This window comes from Citrus clementina, unplaced genomic scaffold (assembly GCF_000493195.1).
Source record: "Citrus clementina cultivar Clemenules unplaced genomic scaffold, Citrus_clementina_v1.0 scaffold_3, whole genome shotgun sequence".
Lineage (NCBI taxonomy): Eukaryota > Viridiplantae > Streptophyta > Magnoliopsida > Sapindales > Rutaceae > Citrus > Citrus x clementina.
Window position 1 is genome coordinate 49,902,505 of NW_006262339.1, and position 18,516 is coordinate 49,921,020.

At 33.9% G+C, this 18,516-nt stretch overlaps 2 protein-coding genes across 2 annotated transcripts; one reads left to right on the top strand and one right to left on the bottom strand.

The window, feature by feature from the left end:
- Positions 1-3,634: 3,634 nt before the first annotated feature.
- Positions 3,635-4,823, bottom strand: LOC18048045 (auxin-responsive protein SAUR36). Its single transcript, XM_006445237.2, has one exon. It carries the CDS (start codon positions 4,235-4,237, stop codon positions 3,722-3,724), a length of 516 nt encoding a protein of 171 aa, XP_006445300.1. The 5' UTR covers positions 4,238-4,823; the 3' UTR covers positions 3,635-3,721.
- A 2,899-nt stretch (positions 4,824-7,722) lies between these two features.
- LOC18048046 (Golgi SNAP receptor complex member 1-2) lies at positions 7,723-10,884 on the top strand. Its single transcript, XM_006445238.2, has 6 exons — positions 7,723-8,106; positions 8,873-9,069; positions 9,459-9,548; positions 9,718-9,789; positions 10,476-10,605; positions 10,676-10,884. Exons 1-6 carry the CDS (start codon positions 7,974-7,976, stop codon positions 10,771-10,773), a joined length of 720 nt encoding a protein of 239 aa, XP_006445301.1. The 5' UTR covers positions 7,723-7,973; the 3' UTR covers positions 10,774-10,884.
- Positions 10,885-18,516: the final 7,632 nt, after the last annotated feature.

An 18,516-nucleotide genomic window follows, 5' to 3' on the forward strand; every position in this document is an offset into this window, starting at 1 on the left:
GGCAATTGTCTTTGAAAATATAATTGTGATCCAACCCTCCTTCGATTATGATGCAATGTTCCTAAATTTTCTGAAGCTTTAATTCTGCGTATTCCCACGGTTGCGAGTAAATTCTCATGCTTGTTTACAACAGATTAGTTGGGTTACAACAGAAGTTTAGGGTTTCCCTGCCATAAATCACAAGATTTATTAATATTCATAAACAAAACAACAAAGTCCATTGAAATTCGACATCAATTTTTTTAGCAAATTCACACTCCATGACTGGTCAGACACAGCTGATGCAGCATTACTCCGTTATTTTGAGTTTCCCACTTGTATTTCTATTTCTAATTTATAATTTTCAAATAAGGTATAAGATATTGGAGAAATCAGAATTTAAATCACCACTCTTTTTTTTTCACCCTTTAATTCGGGGATAACTTAGTAAAAATCCTAATCCTTGATATTTGAAATTGTCGTTAAGACTGACACTGCTTTTTTTCTTACCAAAAATTACATTTGATACCCAATTTGCAACTGTCCTTTTCAGCTTTTCACAGAATCACAAATTTTATAAGGATCCCTCTAAGTTACATGCATGTACCTTACAACCATCTCACATGAATAGTATTTATACACTATTTATGTGAGAGGGTTGTAAGGTACATGCATATAACTTAGCATTACCCATCTTATAATACAATATATAGAAGAGAACTGTTAAGGTACATTATCATGTACCATACATTGACCCCATAGGTCTAAGTCAACTAACCAAAAAAAAAGTACACGTGTATTATTGGTAATAATTATAAGATTAATGTGTAGGATGTGATAATGTACAGTAGCAAGGTCGCATATGGACACATTCCTTTTTTGGTTGGTGTTGCTGTAAAAAGATTCCATGCAAAATACGGCCCAATTGAAATAATGGCCACAAATTCGTAGCCCAAATTCATTGGAGGTCCACGATAAAGCAAAAACGTTGTGCGAAGATGATCGTGTGGCAGACGGAAGAACAGTATCAGATGATCAAATTTGGCCCACTAAACTTGTGGTGGGTCTGCATCCACCGGGTGACTTCCAATTCCATTGAAAGATTCTCTAATCCTGAAAACACCAGTGGTGGTCTAATATCATCAACTAGGACGATAGGGACGCTTATGGTGCCCGTCGCATGCCATGAAAATTATCATTCTCTATCTTTATAGATACCCAATCGAAATAAGATTTCGTAAGGGTAAAAAAAAAAAAAAACTATGACCAGATCAAGCTAACAATCATGTGGAATAAAGCTACCAAATGCTCACCTAAATTCTATATGAAAATGAAAACTTTCTATTTCTTCCTGACCGGTGAACCTCCATAACATGAACTATATCCTTGGGCAATTTTTATTTATTTATTTATTTTTAGAAAAATGTCAGATAAATTTTCTAAGGAGAATATTATAAACTTGGAGCTAAGTTAAACTGGTCAGTGGTCACGACTATAATTCATATATTCTAATGTAAAATCGCAACAAATTTTTAGTCGAATTTCATTAGCTTTTTTTATTGCACATAACATTTATTTTAATTACACACAACAAAATCAACAGAAAAAAATAATTGTTTTAACGAGAATTTTATAAATGTAACAAAAGACATGTGTCAATCATCTATTTGTGACTCCGAGTTTATATTTCTTTATATCACAACTATAATGTATTAGCAAGATTTTCACAAGCTTAGAGCATCACTAAAGGACAAGTTAAAGAGTATTAATAAAAGGCTTTTTAAATAAAATTTTATTTTTTACTGAAAGAAATAAATAAGCTCCCCAATAGGGTTGGTAAAAAGTGGGCTTGGACCGAGCTTTTCCAACCCGAGGCCCTGAGCCCATTGTAAGATAAACACAATGGTTGAGCTTTAATTTATTCTTTTAATTTTTTTAGATTGTTGTGAATTTGAAATAAATTAATAATTAATAAGTTATTATAATAAAAAATAAATTAAAAAAATATTTTAAAGAAAAATAATAAATAAAGAAAAATATAGCAAATAAAAGCTTAGAGATTTAATTTTTTAATATTAAATTATTTAATTTAAACACTTTCCTAATTAATTAACGTATAAGAGAAAATTTAGTATTATAATTTTATTTTTTTGAATCACCATTGATTTATGAATTAGGAAATTAAGTTTTTTTTTAATATATATTTTTCAATTTTAATTTATTATTTTATTTATAAATTTATTTTTTTAAAAATAGTGAGCCTGACCCTAGCATGGCTTTTTTTCTTAAGCCCATGTTCAGGCCCTCATCTGTGAGGATCAGGCCGGTCTAGATTCTTTTGCCCACCCTACTCTCTAAAAAGAAAAAATCAAAAGATTTTTTTTAAAAAAATAATGCTTTACTATTTCATTTAAAAAAATTATTTAAATAATCTTTTATAACATTTTAATTTTTTATTATATTATTTTTTATTTCGCCATTCTTAAAGTAAGAAAAAAATGCCATAATTACTATTATTTTGATAGAGAAAAAAATTAATTCAAATAATATAAATTTATTTTTATTTAAAGTATTTTTTAAATAGATTTATTTTTTCAAATTTTTATTTTCATAGAAGTAAATAAATAATTTAAATTAAAAATTAAAAAAAATCTTTTCGTGTGGTGATGCTCTTATAAGTTATATATATTGCTATTTCCTTTATTTTTATTTTTTTTGTTATTAGGACATCTAATAAATGCGTTTTCCAGATGTAAAACAAATAGAATATCTTCCAAAAAATTGCCTAAACTTCAAATATGCACGCAGGAATTGAAAATTCTATGCGCATGCAAATCATCAATATGGCAATCGGTCACGGATTCATTATGATCGACATTATCTCCAAATGGACAATTAATTCCTCGGAATTAATTAATTCATCGCATACTTATTGAATAAAATTCTATCACAAGAAGGATACGGCCCACGAAAATTAATTTAAATGTTGACTGGCAAATTAGAAGTGACAAAATGTCATTACCACTATCACATCTTCATTAATTCCCACAATAATTGTTATCTAACTTTTCAGAAAAAAAATATTGTAAGCAATACAACCATGGCCTAAAGTAAGAAATAAGAGAAAATATTTCATTCATTTATAAAACTCAAATTCCCCACTTTAGAAAGAGAAATATTATTAATTTCAATTTTTTAAAAAAATTACTTTCATAATTTATATCAACTTTTTAGATATTTATATTAAAATAAAAAATAAATTTTAATGATTTTATTTTAACAAAAAATCTAATAAAAATAAATATTATATGAAAAATATTTATATAATATTTTGAGATCCAACGGCTGAATGAGTGTGGTCTATTGAGATCCAACGACTAAATACAACTGTGATACGGTACTACATTACATCACAATTTTCCCCTAAAAATAAATATTATATAAAAAAATCTCCATAAACACTCCTATCTAACCTCACCAAGAAGGTTGTGGGCAATTGTTATCACCGTTATTTATAAACACAAAAACGCCATCAGTTTTTATCAAATATTTTTACTTTTAATAATATTATCTAAATCAACGTACATGTACCACATGAAAAGAACAGAAAAACCTCTAAAAAAAAAGAAAAAAAAGTGCACCGATTCCCGAAACAAAACTTGAAAGCATCGTGATTATCACCATTATCACAACTATATCACGTAATATTATGTTCGTCATCATCAGTCATACCGAAAAATCCTCAATGGTTGCGTTTCCACGTCAGCTTGCGGGTACGTGCCCCGTTACCCGCAGCGATTCGGGTCTGGACCTGCTCAAACTCCGAGAAACGGCAAGGGATCGTAATACCACCCTGTTGATTAAACCCGTACTCCTCCTCAGCATCCCTCAAAAGCTTACCAAACAAAGGGTGATTAAAGTAAATAACCGGCACCAAAACTCTGTGAAAGTCGCCATCTTTTTGGCCCACGTAAACGGCCAGGTGACCTTTGGGAACAGAAACCGGCTTCTCTCTGATCGGATCCTGATCCATCGGTACGTAACCCGACGCGGGCTTCGCAAGGCAGAGAGATTTGGCACCGTTCGTCAACCGACGGCCCCAGCTGATGAGCTTCGAGATTGGCTTGCTCTTGCACTCGCATGACATGTCTGGCGCACCTAAACGTTGGTATCCGGATCCTCCCCGTGTCTTACGGATGATCCATCGGGTCACCCGAACCAAGCGCTTCCCGATCTTGAATCCTCTAATCTTTCTCATTGTTCAACCTTTTCCCTGTTTGAGAGGGAGTTGGTTCCGAGTGCGGTGAGTAAAACGGGAATGAACTTAAAAGGAATTTTGTTACAGTGAGGTGAGGTTCAGGAGAAGGGCCAAGGGTCGGCAATGGACATGGCGAGACGAGAAAGAGTGAGGCATATTTCAGAAAGAGAGGTTGGTATATTGGACATGTCGATTGAGGGTATCATACGACAGAGTTTTCATTCGAGACCTCGACCAAGATTTCCAATTTCATCTCCCAAGAATCAAAACCCAGCCCTGCCTGCCTCTTCTCAAAGTTTATGCGTATTCTCGGTCGTGGCGTGGCGTGGCGTGGCGTGGCGCGGCGGTGAGTGGAGAATTGGATTCTTGGGTTGGTGGCTTCTTTTTTCTCTTTTTCTTTTGTGGGTGGGTGTTTGTTTCGTATTTATGTAAAGCTAAAGCTCAGCGTATGGTCAAAAGATAGGTCAGTGTGTGCATATTTGATATGGTCGCACGCGATTGTGTGAAGAATGAAGAGGAGTTATATCCGTGTGAAAGAGAGAATTTTGGAGTGAGTCAAAAGTCATATTAAAGAAGGGTCAGCTAATAAAAGTAATTGCGGCTTAGATTGACACGAAAGCTCGCATATTTATAGTGAGATCGACCGTCTGATTCATTTTACACCGTACGATTGATTTTTTTTTTTAAAGAAATACCTCTGTTACGGTCAGTGGGTAAATTAATGAAGATTCAAATTAGGTTCCGCCACGTGACTTCTAAGAAACTGTTTCGCTGAGCGCCACGTAGGGGATTGACATTTAGAGAGTGGATTTTTTAATAATTTTAAAGAGTGAAGACAAATCCGTTCCCTTCCCCCCACCCAAAACCAAAAAAAAAACAAACAAATAGAGACAAAACGACCAAGTCTGAAGTAGTTATGGTATTGCACGGAGTAATTTACTATCTTGCAGCCGTTTGCTGCGATGGACACGTCAAATGTCACAAGCATGCGGGTACATGTGCTGCTTCTTGGAAAATCATTGCTGCGGGGCTGTGCCTTCGCGTGTGGACCATCTCTCGATTTCAGCAGCCCCTAAATAGTATTCTTTTCATTTCATGGGCATCTGAGGATCAAGGCATCACAGTTCCGTGCCAGGACGAAGAATAACTCAAACGTAAGTAACAGTCTTATTATTGTTTCATCCACTGAAAGATTGCCAGTGTATATATTATTTTGTCACAGTGTTATTATTGGGCAATACCAAGGATGGATTTTTTTTTTAGTTTGTTTTACAGAATTAATCGAGAATCGAGCCTAATTGTGACCTAAGATCGAATGAAATTGAAACGTTTTAGTTCATTGTTTTTTAATATTTTTTCGGTTTTAAGTTTTTTTTTTATAAATTAAATCAAATTTAAACCGATTGGTTAAAAAATATGAACTAAACCAACTTAAATCAGTTCAGATCATTACAATGTATTTAAATTAGTCAAAATTCTTTGTCGTTAGTCATGTGACATTAGTGATAGACAGTTTCATGAATCATAAGGTAGACATTTAACTACGAAAATATTGTTTACACAATACAATAGCCTTGCTTTTCTAGAAGAAGAACCACCAAAAAGAAAAAAAGGGGAAAAAAAAAAAGTGTAAGAAACAGTCAAGAATATGGAAAAGGGGAGCAGTCCGTACAGCACGGGGTTGCGTACTTGGCCATATCCGAACAAACCTATAAGTTTTGTAGGACCGTCTATTTCCAATTATCACTAACAATTCGAAGAATTGTGGGCCCAAGAAAATGTGGACAAATGAGAACAAGTCACGTATTCAGTTATTCTTATGTGGTGGGACAGGGCAGTCAGAATATCATAATTTCCCTGGCTTTCCGCCGTTCATTTGTCCTTTTCTCTCCCACAGGCCATATCAAGCCCCTTCACCCAACCCTGATTTGAAAAATCCAAGTAGTCCAAAAACCAAACAAACCCTAAATTTTAGGTGTGTATTTTATAATTTTGATTGTCAGTTAATTTTAATACCGAATTTTGTTAACAATTTTTTTCTTTTTTTTTTTTGTGTGGAAGGTCTCTGTCTCTCTTCTATTGGACGGGCTCTTTTCCCACGGTTTTTATAATATTTCTTTTGGGCTATTGGACCCGTTGATGAGATGACGATTCCAGTAGCCGGTGAATGCGGACGAGGAAGTGAGAAATAAAAAGATCTTTATTTTTAGTGCATGCACGTTATTATGTGAATAGTATTGTACCCATTAGTCCGATCGATGGCCTTATTGTACCTATAATTGAAAATGATTTGCTTGGTTGTTTTTTTCTAAAATAAAGCGCAAAGTGTCAGGTTTGTTCAATAAACTAATTTATTTCGACACAATCTCCCAGTTTGATGTCTCTTGTTTTATCTTACCTATATTGACAAAAGACATAATGTGATCTTGCTTTAGTGAGACATCATCTAACTTTTGAAATCTCTTTACTGCTGTTCAATAAAGTTTAGATCGATTTCAATCAATACTTGATCTAATGTGATCTTGCTTTCTTATCTCTTATTATTATTATTATTCACACAATTATGTAGGACTTTGTCCCTACATTTATAGATAGCGAAGGAAATGCTCGGCATTGTTGGCCCTGCATTCTTATTCTGTTGTTTTGTTTTATTCATAAAGTTTTCAAAGCTTAAATCCAATTGGTCTTCCTTTATAAACAAAAAAAAAGTAATTAGCCTCTGAAAAATACATCTTGTCTGTAGGCTGTCATTCGATTTTAACGATATCATATGTCTGATATCCATCAGATGGGGAGAGGGTAGATCTTACAAAATTATGTATATGTTATATCATCTGTAAGACATTGGCGTTATTATTTGTACAGGCATATGCATGGCTACCTGCCAGATCACATTGCTTAATTAACACTAATACAGTATCATTTCAACTTGTCATCGCTTAATGCTTTTCTTGTTGGATATGACCACCATGCATTGAATCTTAACACAACCTTTTAATTAAGGGTTCTCTGTTATGGATAGCGTGATCTAAATTTGTATATACATCGTTGGACTCGGACCCCAGGCGAATGGCCTGGATCTAATTTGCACTTGCATTGAACAGAGTCGACAGACATATGAATGCAAAGACTAGCTAGATTTTATAATTATTTTTCACATAGCCCATGTCCTTGCAAAGAATATAGGTGGTTGTGCTGTGGTGGTGATGATGATGCTTGAGAGAGAGTTTATGAAAGAGGATAAAAAGAAATAATTATTATAATTTTAAAAATAAATAAATATTTATTGAAAGGTAAGGGTTAACAAGACAAATAGAGCCATTGAGGGGTCAAATAATATAATTATTAGGAATTTTAAAGTTCGCATTGGGGCTTTATTGGGCAAATAGGCCGAAACAAAACAACTGTCTCGGAGTCAAAGAGAAAGGACGGAGGGGCTAATCAGATTCAGAACCCATACTGGCCCGTGGGCAGTTGATGTCAGCGTTGAAGATGGGCCTTTCTTAAATCAAATTCGGGTACCCGCTGGAGATTCCGACTCTGTTTGACTCTGTTCCTTCCTGCTCCTGAGAAAGAGAGTTAAGACGACAGAGTAACTAGAGCCCCATATGGTGGTGGTGCAGGTGCGCTGAGAACTTCAAATTTCAACTGTAATAACCGAATCAATCTCCGCCGTTGGATCACCGAAAGAATTGAAACTATAACCAGGATCTGTAATTGAAATCCGAATATCCAAATGACGGATCCGAATCTATATCTACAGGAATCGGGTTGGGAGGAGCTGAGAAAGGAGGCACGTAAGATCGAGGGCGATCTCGATGTCAAACTCTCTTCTTACGCTAAGCTTGGCGCCAGGTTCACTCAAGGAGGTTTGTAGATTTCTCGTATTCTCGGACTTTAAAATGAATTACTTTTAAGTTCGTTCGTCATTTGTAGTGCGTTTGGATCTCAAGTTGAAGACTATAAATAATTGGCAGTGTTGAAGAACAGAAATAATGTATCTGTATTTTATTTTACCGTTAGTATAGATTTTGTTAAGGTTTTTTTTTTAACATATGAATGTGAACTCATTTTTTCGCCTTTAGATTTGTGCATTGTTGTTGCAATAGTCATGAAACTAATTATAAATGAAGTGAAAACGAGTTGCCTATTTCGGTTTTGGATCAGTGATTGTTTGTGCTTTCTCATTTGGCAAAGATAGCAGTGTCATTTTTAGTGTGGATCTGTCTAGTTTTGTTAGATTTTATCCGTGGGGGACTGCCGTTGCATTTTGCATTTGAACATTTTTGCCTTTACTTCTTGACTGCATTGGACTGCATTTTGAAAACAGTGTGCTTTTATTACTAGCTCACATTCTGAATCCTACATGCAGAATTATACTAGTCTACTTGTTCACATTATGAATGCCTACAGAAAAATTCATGTGTTTTGCTGAGTGATAATTTCGTTAAGAGTAATTACACCAAATGGAATGCTTTCGGCAGTGGTGAAGTTCCTATTGTTTTGCTTGCTTTGACTGAAGTATGCAGCAATAGATACGGCGCATTGCTTTGCGAAAAACTATAAGTTGATTCTTTTTTTAGCAGGGGGCTTCTATAATTTGACTGTCCTTTCTGCTGATATTTGTTTTCTCAGGTTATGTAGATACAGGGTCGCCAACTGTTGGGTCTGGCAGGTCATGGAAGTCCATGGAAATGGAAATCCAATCATTGCTCGAGAAGCTACTTGATATAAATGATGCAATGAGTAGATGTGCTGCATCTGCTGCACCAACTACTTCTGTAACTCAGAAACTTGCAAGGCATCGCGACATTCTTCATGAATTCACCCAGGTTTATGTTCTGCTGCTATGATTTATTTTATTTTGTTACTCCACATGCTCGTTACCTCACTTTCAAAAGTCAACTTTCTATTTAATCAGCTACATTTATTACTAGTTTAGAAAGTGCAACCTTAGGATCTTTTTAACACTTTGTATCCTGCATTAATAATTGTAAGTTCATAATATACAGATGCATTCTAATCCAAATCTGATTATGGTTTGTGCTGGTGTTGACATGGCTCTGTTAAGGAGTTTTCCATGCCGCATTAATACTAATCTATCTTTTCTTGGGACTCTCTGCTACCCTTGAAACAGTGTTACTCTTGTGGACTTGATCTGTCTTCTGCTTTATCTTTAATAAAGATGCTATTCTTGAGCAAATGGCATGTATTTTGTTAGGAATTTAGAAGAATCAAGGGAAACATCAACTCAATGAGGGAACATGCGGAGCTTCTGAGTTCCGTTAGGGATGATATCAGTGAGTATAAGGTGAGTGATTGGAACTCTCAAATAATGTTGTAATCGTTTAAATACTACCATTCTTTTTCAGTTTTCTAAAATCTATGCTTGAGGTGTCTGCTGGAACTCTCAAATGATGTCATAATCATTTTAAATACTACCATTGTTTTTCAAAATCAATGTATCTGCCTTCTTGCAGGCATCGGGGAGTATGTCACCAAGAATGCAGATATTACGAGAGAGAGCTGCCATACATGGAAGCATAACACATGTAAGACTCGGGTGCTTTTCTGATAGTGGTACATGGATTACAATTCTTATGAGTAATTTTCAATTGACACTTAATTCTCTATGTGTTCTTAAAGAATATAAATCAAACGGGTTAAAAAATGGGATTGTAAAAGTGGATATGGTTGGAGTCAAGTGTAACCCACGACTTTTGAAGACAAGCTGCTGTGGCTTCTATTCTTATGATTCACATTGGCAATGGGGTTTAGTTGAGCTTCTTAAAACAGCAATCCTTCTCTTCATTTGACATGATGGGTTGACTATTTGACAGTCAGCCATTCTTCATCCCACAGTCAACATTTTTCAAGATGAAAATGGTGCAGAGTTTATGATTATAAGAGAAATAGCGAAATAATGAAATCGCGGATATTTGTGATACCAGCTCGAGTAAAGGCCCAAAATTTTGAAAATTATGTAACAGCAAAATGCAAATGATGTCTCTCACACTCAAATATGAATGGCGCATGGACATCCATCTACGCGCTGTCAAACGTCCAAAAGTGATTTATGTAGAAGAACCCTGACTTAAATTATTTCCTAGTACGCCATTTTTTTTGTTCCATTTCTAATTTGAAAGCTCAACTTTCTTTTTGTTTCTCAATGCGTTACCCTTCATGAGAAAGTGCTTGGTATTCATCCATGTTGGGATTCTGTTTTGCTTTGGTGCAGATAGATGATGTGATTAGTCAAGCTCAAACGACAAGAACAGTCCTTGGCTCTCAAAGGGCTTTGTTTGGAGATGTTCAAGGGAAAGTGAAGGTTCTAAGCGACAAGTTCCCTATTATTCGTGGCCTACTTGGTATGTGATAAGCAAATTATATTATCAAGTTTACTTGTGGTGTATTGTTAATCCCAAGTCTGTTTTCCAGGTTCAATCAGAAGGCGGCGTTCAAGGGACACTCTTATTCTGGCTGCAGTCATTGCTGGTTGTACGTTATTTCTTATTATCTATTGGCTCTCAAAGTAGCAGAAAGATGTGATTTATTGATAGATGGAATTATAAAATGATGGTGCTTTTGCATAGGAATTTTGCTTATGTAAGCTATAAGTATGACAAATCAATTTCCTTTTTTATAAACCTTGTGGCATCAATCTTTGGCGCCATTATCCCGAAAAATGAATAAGAATCTAATTCAATTTCACGTGTGTGTAATCACTCGTCCAAACAATTAAATACGTATAGATGTAGCAATTGCGGAGACTTGTCAGCCGAAAAATTAGGTTTTGGCAAAACAAAAAGTGAATGTTAACCGCATAGGAATCATCAGTTTGAAAGTCGGTTCCTTGTCATGTGTCAACTTCAACTAGCGGTCGCAGGTTGAGCTGCCGTTATCTCACTGCAATCTATTTTACTGAAAATAAAATTTGTGATTTGGCATGTGCAAAGTTCAATAGCTTCTTTTTTTTTTCATTTTTTTTATTTGGACGAGCATAGATTGGCCGAGCGGCGCATGTGAATGCCTAGTACCCTTCTTCTGCTGGCAATAATGGCTGAAATAATGGTCCATGAATGTCGTGTTTTTGTTGTGGTCCAAATTAGTAAGCCACATGATCATAATCTATAGCACCGCCAAACTTGCCTTTGGAGTAGGTCTGTTTTTAGCACGTTGGTGCTGTCTTTTTACCCTTTCTTTTTTTCCCAAAATAAACCTAAGATGTAGATGACTTCATTGTCTTGGTTGCTTCTAAATATTAAGAAAGGTAATTTGCTATGTCGATGACAAGATTCATCTTTTTTTTTTTTTTGGGTGTAGAATGGTTGGTAAAATTTCGCTATCCACAGCTGTGATAGAGGAAGCCAACTGTGAACTGTAATTTAACATTTCCTTTTATCCTTAATAAGGTTCCTTGATTACCTTATCCTGGTCTTAATCACAACGTTAAACAGCCCTTGCCGATAGAAATTTGAAAGAAAAATTACAACTCAAATTCAAATCGCTGTAATGTCTATCTGGGTGAGCCGTTTTACATGTACGCACATTACCTCTTGTAGAGTTGTAAATTGACACTTGCGTGAAAGTTGAAACACGATAATAACACATATGGCATGAGATATTTTGAAAACTCGTATCATCTCATATATGATTTCCACCTTGGAACCCTTTAAGCTCTCGATGGGAACTGGTTGATCTTTTTCGGCTGCATATGCTTTGTAGCATTAGTGGCCCATCGCTTGACCTAGATGATTCATGGAAAGGATTTTGTCATGGCTGGCGCCGATCAATAACCAATTTTAGTTATGTTTAAAAAAGAATAAATAAATCTGAATTTACATTACAAGGGGGTAAAAAGTAAGCCGCGCGGAAAAGAAAAGGGAAAACCCCTCAAAAAGTCAAATTGATAATTAGGAAAGAAAAACAACATTATTGTGAATGAAAGCCACGTATTAGGATAAGAACTAGACTTCTAGTCTGGAGGCGAGCAATTCTATTGCAGTCTTGACCAGTGTTGGGAATCAGTACGCGTGGCATCAATCTACGTAAAGGACCAAAAAATGGATCTTATTTCGATGTCTTCGGCAACGTGATCCTCGAGGAGGCCAGCCACAGCTTGAAATAGAGATGAGAAGCGGGCATCTATAGCTACGTACCATTACTGAATTACAACAGGCTTATAGCTAAGCTAAGCTCTCTGCTCTCAACGCCACTACGTAAATTTTATCTTTTTATTGATAAAAAAACTCAGAAACGTACGTATTTACTTTCTTGTTGCCACTGTGAAATTATATACACAGCTTGAAATGCCAGAAGAAACAAGCTGCTCTGCTCTGCTCTCTCTCTCTCTCTCTCTCTATATATATATATATGAAAAATATTGTAGCATCTTTATTGGGTTTCTACCCATTGAATTTCAACCAAAGGGAGTGTGTGAGAGAGAAACAGAGAACGCTTCTCATGCAGGCTTTTTAGAGTGTGTCGTATTTTACAGTTACTATTGCTTGACGGGGGTCAAAATGAAAATAATTCAAATATAAAGAGATCGTTTCTTTGCATAAAAATTATATAACATTAGGGGAAACATATAAACTTACATTAACTAGGTAAAGCTCCAATTAAGTCTCTTATCGTTTCTGTAATTAATATTTATAGGCCTGAGGGCAAGGACTCAACATAGTTGAGCCCCCTGCTTGCCTTAGTGCCTTTATAGTATATACATTGAGCCAACTAAGTTGTTTATTTATTTGGGATTATAACAAAACATGTTGTGTGGAAACTTGATGACAAATCATAAAAGCTTTACAAATAAGAGTACAATTTCAATATTTAAGAGCTATAAAGATTTATTATTTTCTGGGTCAGTGCTCTAGCAGTAAATAAATTTAGGGTTATCTCTCAAGTCATTGTCACGTAAGCTTCAGTACACTCCTTATTTGTATACTGTCTGGCAAATTGCTGCACTCGAAGGTCATATGGGACAAAAACTAGGTTAAGCCCTATATTCATAAATAAACCTAAAAAAATTTACTTCAATTTTAATTGGCTTTAGACGAATAAAATTTTACTCAACTATTTTTGCCTATATACCTGGAGGTGTCCCTCAAGTTAATCTGAGAATGAATCACGAACAAAATAATTGCTCTCTTATCAGAGAAAGAAGCTAATCAAGGACACATATCCGTACCAACGTGTTATAATGTTGTAGTAACTGATAGGCCATCTTCATGCAAAGTCGTATGCTCCATTAATATCACTTTATACATGCCTGTAAGGACAGTGGCTTTCGTTCATATGCAACAATTAGAAATTTGGCAAAGCAACAGAAACGTACTCTATTGATCATCATGCGACCACACAACCTAATTGTGTGTAATAAAGTCAGGCATCAATTGATACCCAGACACATAATTGTACCATCGAAATATCAATTATGTTTTGAAAACCAGTCGCAGCATTACAATTAATATAGTGTCCCACTACAAATTAGCTAGTGTATAGGAAGAGGCCGATATGTCGATAAAATCTATTGAATAACAGATGTCTCTGTCTCCTTAATCCAATTAACTTATTTATGTACAGGTTAAATTTTTGTTAAGTTGTTATCAAATTGTGTACTTACTCAACAAGCAGAAAACCGCAGATCAATAGATGAATAATGATGATGGATACGTGGAGATAATATATGAAAAAATAGTATGCTAATAAATTGTAAACGTTTTATTGTTTCTGCAAATCGACCCATAAGTTTAAAAAGTTCTGCCGTATCAGCTATGCCCTAATTCTAACAACAAACATTCAAGCAGCAAAAAAGTTACTCCACAAGACCCACGGTGACTAGTGACTGAATGACTGGAGACTTTACCTATAAGGCAATGTCGGGGCAGAGAAAAGCATTAGGGTGATAGTTTTTGACAAATGTCCGCGAAATCAAAGAGGTAATCTGAGATCTTTAGGGTTTCTAAGAAACAATTTTGTAATGTAATAATAAGTAAAGCCTCGGGAGAGAAAGATAAAAGTGTACAGTCAAGTCATAGCTGAATCAGATAATAGTAGCCAAAAAGAAATACAGAGCTATGCAAAATTGCAAATGCAAGGGAAAGGAATGAAGACAAGGACAAAATAAATTGAATTTTATTAATAAAGGGGTCTCTGCCTTCTGTTGTCACTGACAACTAAGTATCTCTGTACATATAAGAGGGAGAGAGAAAGATATAGAGTGAATGTCTGAGTAGTCAAATCGATCGGCAAAAGAAAAAAAGGTCTTAAATATTTTTTCTTGCCAATATTGTTAGCATTATACACTTTCAATTATGAGAAGAATTATCGCCTTTAACTACTAACCCGGTAATTGTTTAACGTTTAGTTCATTAATATTCTTCCCCCAAGTATTTATGTATATAAATTTAATAAGTGCGTCTCCATGAAAGCATTAAAATTACTCATTAAAACATTAGTGGTTCAAGCAAATCACGACTTAATAGTTAATACTATACTGGTCTGGGAAGCAAGTTTATGAAACGGCCATCCAGGTGTAAAATAGTTGTAAATAATAATAATAATAATAATAATAATAATAAATACGATTATTAGATGGGCTTGAACCTTGATCATATTTCTTGTATCATTCAATTAAAGTGGTTTTACGAGCTGAAAGGCACTCAAAAATAAATAACTTGTACAAGACTTTCTTTTTTTGGTGAAAAAAAAGGGAAACAAAGACAGAAAGAAAGAAGAAAAAAGTCAAATTACACAAAATTTACCGGCCTTCACATATATATACTATCACGGTATCGCGATGATTGTAGTGGGTGTATCTAGCGTATCAATGAAAAGACAAATGAACCCAAATCGCTGAGGTGTCAACCTAGGATTGGAAGTTCGGGAGCTGAGTAGGGAACTAAATCTATAATAAAATGTACAAAGAGTTCTACTATTTACCCCGGGTCAAATCCCGGATCAAACCCCAAAAATAATAACAGACGTCGTTTCAATCTCTTTTTTTTTTTTTCTTTTATTCAAACTAAAACGACGTCGTTTTAGCCCTTGTTTTCTTCTTGGTTAAGGCAAATTGCTCTCTTTCTCTTCGTTCTCTCTTATTTTTTTAGAGTTCTTATTTTTTCACATGCTGATATTCAAGCCATGAATCGGGCACATCGAATTGGACAATCAAATAGACTTTTAGTATATAGGCTTGTTGTCCGTGCCAGTGTTGAGGAGCGCATCTTGCAGCTTGCAAAAAAGAACTGGAGAACTGGAAGAGATGGACAAAAAACTTTGGCATCAATTTCACAAATAGGAAACTGCATGACTTTCACAATTACCAAACATCATGTCCTTGCAATTGTGTTTTCCAAATTTATCATAATCTTCGTAATTGTAATGAGTTCCACCACGAAACAAATTAATATTTAACACTCAGACAAATGTATTTTAGAAAATTCTGACATAGTATCGGAGCCGAAGTAGTTATATGCATTTGATTTCTATGGGGGCAAAATAAAATTATGCGACCACTGACCCACAAGTTACCCGTTCATTTCTTTCTAAATTTCTTAACTAGCCGCTCCTATGATGAGATAATTTTAATAATAAAGACATAAACACTCCAAAAATTTGAGTCAGTAGGAGGTAGTTGGCCAGCCTTTTAGCTCATATCTCAAGCTCAACACAGCCCCTGCAACTTTACTTGGATCTCAAAAGGAAGCAAGGGTGTCTTTAGGCATAGGCGAACAAGGCAGTCGCCTAAAACCTTATATTATGTGAAGGCCTCATTTTTTGATTTTTTTTCTAATAATTCTTTTTTTTTAAATTACGTATTTTAGGAAATCAAAAAGCTTATTAACATCTCTCTAATTTATTAATTATCCTACAGTTAAGAATTATTTTTTATGAAAAATCTATATTTGATAACATTAATGTTAAAGAGATATAACTAATAATATTATTTAACCATTAATTCATTCATTATTAGTCTTTCCAAAAAAAATTAAATTATTTATCTTTTCAATTTCCTCTAAAAAATTAATTATCTAATATTAGGATCTTTGACTTTTAGTATTTCTTTTACTTTGTATTAAAAACTTTGTAATCTCAAAAATTAGTAAATGAAAAAATTTCTTCCTCTCTTCTGTACAAAGAAAATTATTATATTCATTGGTTCATTTAAAAATAATCAATTTATAGAAATACAAAGTCCATTTCTATTATCTGATCATTAATTCATCATCTCAACTTTTTATGTTCTATCATTCTAAATATTCGATTTGAAAATAATATTATTCTTATTTATTTGTTTGTTTATTTTGTAATAGTTTTAATGGAATAAAAAGATATCTTCTTAACTTTTTCTTTAGGTTTTATTTTTCAAATTCAAGAATTAAAAATGGAATAAATTTTGAACTTTTTTGTAAATTTCTTTTAGTATTGAAATTGCAAAATAAATAGAGGCCTCCTAAAAAAATTTCACTTAAGGCCCCAAACACTCTAAAGCTGGCCCTGAAAGGAAGTGGAAGATATTCTATGATGGGGAACATAAGAGCTGACACAACTTAAAAGTAAATTTTAACTCCCAAGTATAAGAGTGTCTTGTTGTATTATAACTCGGTGAGTCCGAGGTCGATCCACAGAGAAAAGATTTAATTAGTTTATTTTATTTTATCTAAAAATTGAAATTAAAACTTGAATATAAACAACTTAATTTAAATGAAACTATGGAATTGAACTAGTTAGGGTTATGGATCCACTCTTAGAAATAAATAAAACTTAATAAATTCTTTTTGCCAATTTGTTTTAGATTTATTACTCAAAAGATTAATTATACAAATTATTATTATTTTCCCTTTAATTTTATGATGGATTAAGTATTTATTGTGCCAAAATTTAATTTGTCTACAATAAGTCAAAATACCATTTCACCATGCCTTATATTAAGATCTTAAGAATTTATTGTGCCAAATTCATTTGTTTGTCTACAATAAATCAAATTTTCAAAATATAAAACATGTATAAAATTAAATAGAAAATAATTTAATTTATAAAATTAAACATAGAATTTGATTAAATCATATTTATTTCTTAAGAGTTTCACCTTCCCCTAACTAATATTATTTAGTTAAGCATAATTAAAATAAAAAGAAGTAGTAAAATTGAATTACTTATAATTAAAAGAAATAAAAACAACTAAAATTGGAAATAAAACTAATTTTATTAATGAAAATAATTATACAAAATATTAAAAACACACCTGGAAATCAAGATTACAAGGAGATGGAGAGAATTTGAGAAGAAGAGAGTTGTAGAGAGATCATTAAAACATAAAAATGAGGCTCTATTTATAGAAAAATAAATTCATAATCCAGTGCTTTGCGGTCCATCATAGGCTTCATGCATGTGCTCCTCACAACCCTTAGATCAAGATCCAATGGCTGGTCAAACTTCAAAAGTCAACATCACACATGGCATCATTTGACTCGTCCGATTTACCCAAAGAACGGTTGAGATTTGGCGGGTTAATGGGTGGATCGGGTCGACCCAAATACAAAGATTCGGATCCTCCAACTTGCTTCACCAACCATTGCCACGTGGCACAATCATGGCCATTGAATCATGAACGGTTGAGATTTAGTCAAGATTGCCAATTATCCCATGCACTCATATCTATTGTAAGCTCATTTCATCATCCAATCAGTGCTCGGTCAACAGGAAAAGTCAACTTTTTTTTACACAAGCCCAATTTTAAGCCGATCTTGACTGATCTTAAGGTTTTCGGACCTCCGGAATCCAAATTTGACCTCCGTTTATCTGTTTGGAGCCTCGAAGTACGTGAAATTAATAATTTTCCTAATAAACACATAAAAATACACAAAATTAAATATATTTAAAACATAATTAATAATTCATAATATATTACATAAACACAAATATAAATTATAACATAAGCATAAAATAACATATTATCGCTTGATAATTAAACAATTTTTAATACTAATCACACCCCCCAACCAGCTTATTGCTAGCCCTCTAGCAATTAAAGCGTTATATTAAGATTTATAAAATTCACATGCAAGTTAATAGTTGTTCATCTATCCTCTAAATTACCAAATAAATGAACTCTCCCAAATTCCTTTACCACATTGATGTTCACTCATTATCCAGAATATCATCAAACCTTCTTTTGTGCTCAAGTAATTAACACAATACTTATGGGGCTTCATTAAAAGAAAAACAACATTTTCGTTCTAAAATTCATTAGAAATTATATCTTTAGGCAATAG